Genomic DNA, 12,004 nt, shown 5'->3' on the forward strand with positions numbered 1-12,004 from the left:
CGTGCATAAAAAAAAGAAATGTAAGATTTGAAAAAAAAGAAACATTCTAATAAAAAGTTTGCACAAGTTCGTTCTTTTTTCAAACTTTTTTTTAGAATGGTTTATTTATTTTTCAAATCTTTCATTTCTTTGGACCGTTTGTTTATTCAAAATTTGTTATTTTTTTAACCTTTCTTTTATTAAATTAATGTGTTTTTAGTTCCTTACACTTGTTAACTTATTTTTTAAAGTTTTGCTTTTTTTATAAGCATCATTTTTTAATCTTTGTTTTTTAAATAAATTCCTTCGATTTTTGAAATTGTTCATTTTCTGAAGTTTTTTTCGCTAACGACTATAAGTAAACTGAATACAAAGTTTAAAAATGAACGATTTCAAAAACGGGTCTAAAAGTAACGGATTAAAAAGAAATGATTTTAAAAGTTAACAACTTATAATAACAAATTGTTTCAAAAAGTAAAAAAAAAAAAGATTTTAAAAAGAACAGTATAAAATGAATCGTTTAGAAAAACTTTAAAAGACAAACAACTTTAAAAAGAATGATTTTTATAAACAAGCGGTTTAAAAATGAATAATTTTAAAAACGATAGACGGTCTAAAAAAGGTTAAAAATGATTTTAAAAAAGGCGTTTATAAAAACAAACGCTTAATGAAAATACATATTTATTTGTATATATAAAACATTTGTTAAATAATGATCGTTAAAATAATGAAATGATAAAAAAAATTGAGTAATTGCATTAATAATCTCTTAAATATTAAAAGAACTTTGTAATTATAAAAAACAACCCCTAAGGTATATAATTACCTAATTACCCTTACACTTAGCTACATAAAATGTAACAAAGTTAGTGTCAGGGGTCAAAACCATTATAAAATACAACCTTGGGGTCTATTATGTTAAAAGATTCCTTTTAGGCTAAAATAGTTCAACTGGCTAAACCACAAGGGTTAAAATAGTAATTTACTCCAATTTCTTTCAGAGAATTTCGTTATGGTCATCATAAAAGTATAATGTTTTTTGTTAATACTTCAAAAAACATATTATTTTGTGAAACCTACGGGTATTAGCACTAGTATGGAATAAATTACATTTATACCGAATAAATGATATTGAAGCCAGATAAATATCTAATAATTAGTTATAATTGCATTACCTAAAACTTACATAACATAATTATCTAATCTAACAAATTAACATATAATTAAGAGTAAACTGCCAAAATGGTCCCTGAGGTTTGGTCATTTTTGCTACTTTAGTCAAAAACTCAAACATTTTGAATCTGGGTCATGTGGTTTCAATTTTGTTGCCATTTTCATCTAAAAACAAAATTTGGTCAGATTTTTCAGTTAACATCTCATTTTTTTTGTCTTTTTCCTTCTTTTAATTAAGGGCAAAATGGTCAGATTTTTTTAGTTTGTTATAATAAAACCTTAAAAGACCATTTTGCCCTTCATTAAAAGGGAGGAAAAAGCCAGAAAAGTTGGTTGTTAACTAAAAAATCTGACCAGATTTTGATATTGGATGAAAATGGCAACAAAATTGAAACCATAGGTACCCAGATTCAAAAGGTTTGAGTTTTTGACTAATATATCAAAAGTGACCAAACCTCAACAACCATTTTGACAGTTTACTCTATAATTAAATTTGTTATATTGCATAATAGAAGAAAGAGCTATTGTGAGAAGAAATCAAACAAAACAATTAAGCTTAAAAGCAATAACTATATTCATTTTAAGTCAAAGAAGGAATCAAACAAAATAACATAAAATTTAATTTAAAACAAAGAAGAAGTCAAACGAAATAACATATACAGACGATTGTTTCAAGCTTCCTTTCCATCTTCTAAATCTGTAAGGTTACCGATCAACACACGGAATAAGTATAAAAAAGAAATGGTTTAAAACACAAAAACAAAAACCAACATGTGTATAAAAAATTCATCAAAATTTTAAATATAAAAATTATGTGAGCTGATTAGTCATTTATAATATATGTGGGTCTCTATCGCTCTTTTTCTCTCTCTCTCTCTCTCTACATAGTAACTATAAAGTTTCAAAAGACTATTTTTAGAGGCTATTATCCGTCATGTCAGTATCATAAACCCTTTTAAGAAGTGTGTAACACTTAACACTTTTAATCCCTTTCAATCATTATTTTCCAATTTTTTTTCTTTTTTATCTGGTGTTATACTAAAATGCCTCTCACTCTTCATGCTCCTATTAAGCCTCTTACGCCCTATAATATCTGTTACGCATGATCTAATGATGTAAGTTTTTTAGAATAATTTAACTTTTTATAATTTTAAAGTTGTAAAATAGTTTTAAGATAAATGCATGTGAATGTAGTGTTTTTTTTTTAATATCTATTGTTTTATACCTTTAAAAAGGGTGCTATGTCGTACCCCATATTACTAAACATTATCCCCCATCTGAGCAGAATAATATTGGTCACGCTCTCAAGTTTATAAAAGAGGTAAGCTTAGCGTCATCTGTTTTAAATTACGTATCAGAGCTGTGAATACCTTATTTAAGACATTGTGAATGAAGTCCTTCACTTCCGATATAAGTTGATTAGATTCCGGCAAATCCGGTAAGAGGCAGAAACCGTGAAACATGTTTGGGTAGTCCATCAGGTACACTTCTTTCCCGGATTTCTTGAGCCACTCATAGTACCTTATTTGCCAGTCCCGGAGAATATCAAACCCTGCCACAACCACAATGGTCGGTGGTAAATCCATTTTTGATATGTCCACAGCATAGCGACCACTAACATTGACCACAGGATGGTCCCGATTGTAGGGTTCACCTAGCGGCAAGAATGCGTTCCAGAACCAATCTGTCTGCTTTAGTGTCAGGATAGGTGCGGTTCCATTCAGTCGTATCTCAGAACCTATACGCTCCTCCCCGCCAAAGAATGGTTGAATCGACACCAGCCCAACTACCTTCAAAACATTATACTTTTCATCAGCAAGGGATTATCATAATTCAATTATGGTGTTTCAAGTTTTTGTTTAATTGGATATATAATCTCCAAGCTTTTTGAAGGCCCGACGCGAAATAAAATTTCGAGCCCCTTTTTTCTTCTTTGGTTATTATAAACAATACTCCTTTATCCGTGTCTAGAACCAAACAAAAATCTAACACAATTATAACACACATTGGTTTACTTGTATAAGGAATCAAACAAATCTTAAACAATAAGTTTACACTAATATTAATAGTTACCATATTAATTTTCTTTTAAGTGAGATCACCCTCTTTTTGAGTTTTTTTCTAAAAGAGTGTGGGTGGAAAAAATATTTACCAAATTGGTGTTGCTAAAAAACTATTTACTAAAATAGTGTTTTCTTTACAACTTGCTTTTCTCTCTCTAAATCTTATTGGATAACCTATATCTTCATTAAAACAAACATATTTTTGGAAAACACAATATAAAATATAAAATATATAACATTAATATTTTAATAATTTGAAAAATAGACTTTTTTTTTAAGTTTGAAAAATAGGTTTTATTTGGTTTACATAAAAAAATGAATTTAATCGCTTGTTTTGAATTTCATTTTTCTTTTCAATCTTTTGACTATTATTTATAATTTAATATTTTTCTTTTCAGTTTTAATATCTTAGCTTTTGTTTTTATTTTTCAATTATTACGATGAATAAACTTCCAGTTTTGAATAGGTTGTAATTATGTGTTTACATTTTTTTAAGAGTAAACGAGGCAGTTACCCATGAGTAATTTGAGATCGCTAAAAGGTCGTACTAATTTGAGCTTCAACGAGCTTTTTCACAAATTCGAATCTACAATTAAAATAAGGTTGTTTAATATATGAGCTTGAATTCAAGTTGTTGCGTGAATCTAAATGAGCATGTTTTTTGTATAGCTTTATTTAATTTGTTTTATACATTTTATTCAATAATAATAATTTAAAAATAAAATGTTGGTGAGAAATATATATTATTTTGGATATATAAATTATAATTAAAATATATACAGTTATTAAAACTTTATTTAAAGTAATTAATAAATAATATAGAGTCAAGCTTAAGATTGAAAAACTACTCGCAAGCCGATCTTGAACTTTAAAATTTGAGCTTCAAATGATCATACATTCATTTATATTCGTTTGATTACATGGATACATTTCACATTTGTTCATTTATATTTGTTTGCTTCGATTTGTTCGTTTACGTTCATTGTTTACGATTATAACTTTCGTTATTTCACTTAGTGCATTCAAGTTCTAAAAAAAATACACCAAGACAAAAATAAAAGTAAAATTAAAAATCAGGTTCGATAAAAAAAACATAGGATCAGTTAATTGTAAACAATAAAATCTAAATTCAAAATAAACAAAACAAAAATAATTTTCCAAAGAATCAAAAAATATTATTGTTATAAATTTTATACTTTTTTTCTTTCCAAAATATGTTTCTTTTATTGAACTTATATGTTATTCAACTAGGTTATAACCCGCGAATACTCGCGGATCGGAAAATTTAATTTGCATTAATCGAATTGTCATTAAATAAAATAAAAACACATGCTTTCAAAGGTTTTTGATGAACACGTTTGAGAGAGAGAGAGAGAGAGAGAGAGAGAGAGAGAGTATAAACGAATTCGTGAGTTCTTGATGTTATTGTAATTGTGTGATCTTTATCTCTCTAGTTATCTCTCCTTATATACATCCAAATGGAAACCCTTGATTAGATAATAAGGATAATTACGTCCATCAAATAATTAGTAACTAATCTAATAAGGAATAAATATATTTTGATCAAATGTACAATAAAAAAAATTCAAAAAATCTAAAAACATAAAAAAATTCTAAAGATCTAAAAAATCTAAAAGAATTCTAAAAATAAAAAAAATCTAAAAAATAAAAAAGATCTAAAAGAATAACTGCACAGTTCCATCAGATCTCTCAAAACTATAAAGGCCATAGATTTGGAGAGAGACAAGTTAGTTGTAGAAAAAACACCATTTTAGTAAATAGTTTTTCAACAACACCAATTTGATAAATATTTTTTTCACCCACACTCTTTTGAGAAAAAACTCCCTATTTTTCTAGGTTAATTATACTATAATTCCGGTCCTTTCTTTTCTCTTGAACAGGAATATATTAATTAGTATTAGTAACTCTATAACATTTAGGAAATCGGATGAACAGTGAAATATTATTATTTTTTTCCTTGCTTTTTGACTTTTTGGGTCATACCAATTTACAATTTTATCCCGCTTTAAAATTTCGATTTTATCACCAGTTCAAAATAAAATTATGCTTTTGCCCCCGATGAAAAATTACAATTTTGTCTTCGGTTAAAAATTACGAATTTACCCCGTTTAAATTTACAGTTTCGCTATTAGTTTTGTTTTCTTCCTCTCGGGTAAATTACGATTTCACCCTCAATTTAAATTTACATTTTTGTCATCGTTTTGTTTGCTTTCTCAGACAAATTACGCTTTTGCCCCCACTGTATAACTACAAACACTCAGGTAAATTATGATTTTACCTTTAATTTAAATTTACATTTTTGTCATCGTTTTGTTTGCTTTCCCAAACAAATTACGCTTTTGCCCTTAGTGTATAACTACAAACACAAGATGGAGGAGTAGTGCCAGGCCTGGAACTCCCCCATTGGCCCAATCAATTTACGATTTTATCACCGCTTTAAAATTACGATTTTGCAATCAGTTCAAAATTAAATTTTTAACCCCAGTTCAAAATAAAATTATGCTTTTGCCCCCCAACTAAAAATTACAATTTTTCCTTCGGTTAAAAATTACGATTTTCACCTGTTTAAATTTACAGTTTTGCTATTATTTTTGTTTTTTCCCTCCCAGCCAAATTACGATTTGGCCCTCAATTTAAATTTACAATTTTGTAATCGTTTTTCTTTGCTTTCCCAATCAAATTACGATTTTGTCTCAAATGTAAAATTATAGTCATGTCATGGTTTTAGTTTTTTTTTTATTTAGAAAATTGTTGTGGTGCTTTATTTTAATTGTTTGACTCGGTGTAATTTTTATTCGTGCCAGACGACTTTCTGGCACACGCTCATTTATCCTTAAAAATTACAATTTTGGCCCCAGTTTAAAATTATAGTTTTCTATCGTTTTTGTTTTCCTTAAGCAAAAGTATAATAGTGTTTTAATTTATTTGGTTGACTCAGTGTAATTTTTTTGAGATCGTGTTATAAGTAGTATGTACAGGTAACCAAAACACGGACGTACATGTTATGGTAGAGAAATATTCAGCTTAGTGTCCCGGAACGCGGGCGGGGCAAACCCCTAGTTTTACTACAAATTGCATATTATTGACCATTAATTTCTGGTCAACAAAATACTTGACCATTCTTTCTTTAGCAACCGATGATCTAGGTGATGTCTCAAACAAAGTCAAGATGTATTGTGTACCTGGAGTTGTTGGAAGTTGAACTGGGAGGCTCTTACAGCAACATGATGAGCCATGTTTCCGCCAGCGCTATCACCCGCGATAAAGCATTGTGAAATATTTGCATTGCCCGGTAACCATTTTGACCTGTTCTCTTCAATGTCTAGAAACTTGAGTACATCAAGCCCATCTTCATGTTGAGCAGGGTGTCGATGCTCCGGTGCAAGACGATAATCAACAGAAACAACTATCACATGCAATTCTCTCGCTAACTTGCGACAAAAATCGTCATACAACTGTGTGTCCGCGGAGGCGACAATATATCCACTTCCATGACAGAACACCATCACAGGAAGATCTTCTACAGTGTACTGTGTGGGGACAAATACGCGGAACCAGAGATTGCGAGTTGGATCCACCACTACATCGTATGTCTTGACACCGTTGATCGGTTCAGATGATGGCGGTGTCAGAGGTACGAGTTTGAGAAGACCGCGGTTCACTGTGCCGTCTTTCCGCATAACTAAGTTGAGTCCGATGTCGAGTAACCAAAGTGTAATTCGTGTTGTCCAGGGTAGGGACAGAGATTTTGGAGTTTCGGCTGCAGCTTCCATTGTTAGATGAGAGAAAAATAATGAAGGTAATTATGTGTGTGGGTAAACCAATCAAAATTCAAATATTTATAATGCAAAATAAACAATTGATTATTATTGGTCAAATGGTTCATGTGATGGCATGTTTTTGAAGGATATATTTTATGATCTTGTTCAAGACGTATTATATGGAAAATCATGAACGTAAACTTTGATTCATCAAAAATTTTAAAATGAACATTGGAAAGGGTCAATCATAGAAGCTCAAAACAAAAAATAATAATAATAATAATAATAATAATAATAATAATAATAAGAGAAAAATGCCCGGATAGTCCCTGTGGTTTCGCCTTTTTTCACCTATAGTCCCCAACTTTCTAAAACTACCTGAATAGTCCCCAACTTTTCATTTTTTGTTCCCGGATAGTCCCTGAGTCTAACTTCAGTTTGTTTTCTCTGTTAAGATTGTGTGAAATGACAAAAATACCCTTTCCTTAAAAGGCCAAACCATAGGGACTATCCGGGCATCTTCTTAATTTTTATTTATAAAACCCCACCACCACACTTCATCTTCAACCTCCACCCACCATCACCCTCCTCCACCCTCCACCATCACCGGCCGCCGCCAGTCTCCGTCGCGCAGAACCATCGTCGTTCTCGTCGTCCTCTTTGCCACCGCCTGAAAACAGCAAACAACACAAACACAGATAGACAGCTGCCGGAGCCGATTAACCGGCGCTCCGGTGTTGCGTAACCCGACCAGACAACAAACCACACCACACCCCTTCATCGACAAACAATCAAACCCCCCTACGTCGGTTAATGGAACCAGAAAGAGAGTCGCCACGCACGGCGGCGGCGTGGCGGCAGAACAAGAAGAGACGGAGAGAGGGACAGATCAGAGAAAGTGTGGTGTGCGGCGGCGGTAGAGCCGCTAGATGCAGCGACGGCGGCGGTGGTCGGTGGTGTCTCGCCAATCATTCCAACTTCTCTTTCACCTTTGTTATCCGGTTTCAAAGACGATTCAACACGACAACACTCGTAACCACACGAATGATGGCGCCGGATTCTTCGAATGTGACACAACCATGGATGCATGTCCCAACCACAAGCAATTTCTTGGAACAAAATTATTGGAGCTGGAATGACACTGATTCAGTTGTTCAAGCTAATCTGAACAAACCCTTTGATGATCCACAAATGAAGCATTAAATGAAGGTGAGATCAAGATTAAAGTGAGAATTAACCAATTAAGTTTAGATAATTTGAATGAATTTGTTCTAGGGTTTTTGTGCTGGTAAGTGGTAAGTAAAGTAATTAATGGTGTTTGGATGTATACTGTCTGTGGTTTCTTTTAGTATTCTAGCTTCATGGTTTAAGGATGTTGCTTTTGTGATGAAAGAATATGTTTTATGTCAGTGGGGTTCCATATGAAGATGTGAATAAAATAGGGAAGAAAATTGGAGTGATGTGCAGGTAATTTTAGAAAGGGAAAACGGTGATTTGGTCATCGGTCGGAGAGAAGAAAAGGGGAAAGGGAAAGGGGTGGGGTGGGTAAAAGGTTAGGTTTTTTTTTATTAATTATTAAGGGTATTTTTGTAATTTCACACCCACTTAACAGAGAAAACAAACTGAAGTTAGACCCAAGGACTATTCGGGAACAAAAAATGAAAAGTTGGGGACTATTCAGGTAGTTTTAGAAAGTTGGGGACTATAGGTGAAAAAAGGCGAAACCACAGGGACTATCCGGGCATTTTTCTCTAATAATAATAATAATAATAATAATAATAATAATAATAATAATAATAATAATAATAATAATAATAATAGAGTGTTCACAACTTGACATGTATAGGCCACCTATTATCGTTTTATTTTTTTCATCTCGTGTCACAGACACATTATAAAATATAGAAAGAATCCAATACAAGATAATTTTTTCATACAAAGTCTACGAGACAAAAAATTCAGGACAAGTGACATTGACTTAAAGGTAATTTAGTTTTTTCTCATTTAAGACAACTTCCCCAATTGATTTTCAAACGCCTATAACTTTTTAATACCTTAGTATTTTTTTTTTAAAATTTACACCGTATTAACGAGCATTCCATTCTTTTTGATTCCAACAGCCTTTTGCTATAGTTTTCTTAAAAAAAAATACACAGGATTTTAAATACACGTTAGTCTATTACGTAATTACGTGATTTTGAATACCCAGCACATTATTACGTGATTTCATTATAGACCCACATATTTTTCTCCGTTCACCGATGATGAATTAGTGAAGCATAAAAGTCTACACGAAGAATATGAAGGTCTCTGATCAAACATTAGTGCACGAAAACATATAAATCTGGTGTTGTTCTTTTATCACTAATACTCTTAACACCCCGTCCCATTTAGGGTACCAAGAGGGAGTACATATCTAGTTTCTTAATTGAGTTCATGAACCCAACCGAAAGGAAGATATGTTACCTCATTTGAACCCACTGCAACCCATTTCAACCCTAACCATCTTGGAAAAGAGGGGTATCCATCTCATGAGTTGTTTAAAGTCATTAGCACAAGGTTATCCATAACATGAGGGTTAAGAAGCCATTAAGGGTTCATTTTCCGCAAGTGATGCAAGAAGTTAGCAACACATTAATACGGTAAATTTAAAAAAAAAATATTAACGTATGAAAAAAGTTATAGTCGTTTGAAAATTAAGGAAAGAAAGAGTTCAAGTGAGAAATGACCAGAATACCCTTTTTCTATTTGTTTCTTCAATTGTTTTAACCTTATATTTACGAAAATGTCACTGCCTAGTTTTGAGCCATTGATCTTGGAAGATCAATGGTTGAGGTTGTCTCCTACACTTCGTACAAGAATTCTCTCTTGTACATGAATACATGATCTCTTATCTTATAAAATAATTATTACATTATCACACTACTTTCACTTGTTATTTTTCGAGTTAATTACCCGGATAGTCCCTGTGGTTTTTCATTTTTCACCTTTAATTCCCAACTTTATAAAATAGCAGGTATGTTCCCTATGGTTTGATCGTTTGTTACTCGGATAGTCCCCTGAATGGATATCAATTAGTTTGCTCAGTTAAGTTATTATTAAATTACTGAATTACCCTTACTTATAATAATAATAATAATAATAATAATAATAATAATAATAATAATAATAATAATAATAATAAATAAATAAATAAATAAAACATATAAAAATCTGATTAATGATTTAAATTTCTAGTGGGCCCCACCATTATTTCTAATAAACTTACCCCACCACCCCACCATACCCCATACTCTTCTTCTTCACAAAACAATAACAGTCGACCACCATCATCCGATTCATTAACCTGCAAGTTAATAACTTCTTCACCCACCATTACCAATTTGTTTTAACATTCACCATTATCACCCACCACCCTCATCCATCACCACCACCCTTAACCCACCACCCACCCACCACAACCACAACCGTAACCCACCACCACCGTCACCTTCCAATAACCATAACCGTCACCTACCATAACCCCACCACCATCAGTTACCACTACTCCCATCACCGTCACCTACCAACCAACCACCACCGTCACCTACCATGACCCCCACTACCATCACATACCATAACCACCACTACCGTCACAAACCACAACCCCCGCCACCGTCACCTACCAACCAACCACCACCTTTCACCCACCACAATATCCGTCACCTACCATAACCCTTACCACCGTCACCTACCAACAACCACCACCCTCCACCCACCATTACTAACCACCATCGGGTTTTACTTAAAGTTTTCTCAAAGTTAATGCAAGCTAAACCCGACCAACATCTCGAAACCATCTAGGTTTTATCATGTTTGAGTTTTCATACCAAGAATTCTCAAAAAGATGATATGTCAGTATATAATAATTTGTAATTGAAAGAAATGGATTTTGTTTGCAAGTGAGTTTGGGTGGAGGAGGATGAAGAGGTGGGTAGTGGTGTGAGACCACCCATAGTCGCTGTTATCCGGCGTTTTCTCCCCTCAAACACGTCCGAAACCGTCAAACCCCCCACCCATGTCGGCGTGTTTCGGCGTTTTTTTTGCAAAAAATGAGTTTGATGTCTGTCGTTATGGACATGCAAAAACCAACTAAACTATGTAGATAGGATAAGTTGGATATCGAACCAGAGGAGGATTGTGGAAAGTGTGTAACGTTAAGTATTTATTAACTAATACAGAAAAGTAAATTCTTGTGATTTGATTTGTGGATTAACTAAATTACGAAATAAAAAAATTGTGGTTTAATTCAATGGCAGAAAAGATGGTTCCTCCAGATTTCAGGTTTGCAAACAAGTTCAGTTATGTGTTTAATCAAAACATTCACATAGACATAAATGTTTAACCTAATTAACCAATTGTGATAACCAACGACTAAGTACTCCGGTCAATACATAACGGGAGGTTATCGAATGATTATCAATTACAATTACAAACCCTAATCCCATGTCAAATATATCCCAATTACTAGAACTCTCGGGAACTGAATGCTTAGAAATCAAGGTTTAAATAAATGCAACCAGTTACAATCAGTCAATTAAATCCATGGTGAAAAGCATCGGATGCTTAGATCACCAAGTTACAATGATTAAAAACACATAAAAGTACCTAATTACACAAACCCTCCGTCCGGAGAAAACCATAAAAACTAGCCGCTCATGGTGGGATGATCTTCGCGTGCGACTGACTTCCTTCTGCCGTCAAGATATTGATGATGTTATTGATTCTTTAATTCCAAGCCCTCCAATCATGATCCTATGTCACGTGTATCCAATGTTGGCCCAAAAAGAATTATAATGATGATTAATTAAAATCCCAAAAATTGTCTACAAAGCCCATGTGCCTTCTGTCAACGTGATGTTTATGTTTGCTTCTTTACATGTGCCGCCCAAAACAAACCAATCATGTGCGGCCCAAGTCTCAACAAGTCCAATGTCAGCCGCCAAAATCGAGCCCACTTTATCGGCC

The 12,004-nt window shown here is 32.9% G+C and overlaps 1 protein-coding gene across 1 annotated transcript; it reads right to left on the minus strand.

Moving 5' to 3' along the window:
- Window positions 1-1,689: 1,689 nt before the first annotated feature.
- LOC110939785 (probable carboxylesterase 18) lies at window positions 1,690-7,064 on the minus strand. The gene is made up of 3 exons (XM_022181349.2): window positions 6,419-7,064; window positions 2,523-2,942; window positions 1,690-1,849 (listed from the first exon to the last, which is right to left on the minus strand). The coding sequence occupies exons 1-3, from the start codon at window positions 7,007-7,009 to the stop codon at window positions 1,844-1,846; spliced, it is 1,017 nt and encodes a 338-aa protein (XP_022037041.1). The 5' UTR covers window positions 7,010-7,064; the 3' UTR covers window positions 1,690-1,843.
- Between the last annotated feature and the right edge of the window lie 4,940 nt (window positions 7,065-12,004).

The sequence above is a fragment of the Helianthus annuus genome, chromosome 6 (genome assembly GCF_002127325.2).
Source record: "Helianthus annuus cultivar XRQ/B chromosome 6, HanXRQr2.0-SUNRISE, whole genome shotgun sequence".
Lineage (NCBI taxonomy): Eukaryota > Viridiplantae > Streptophyta > Magnoliopsida > Asterales > Asteraceae > Helianthus > Helianthus annuus.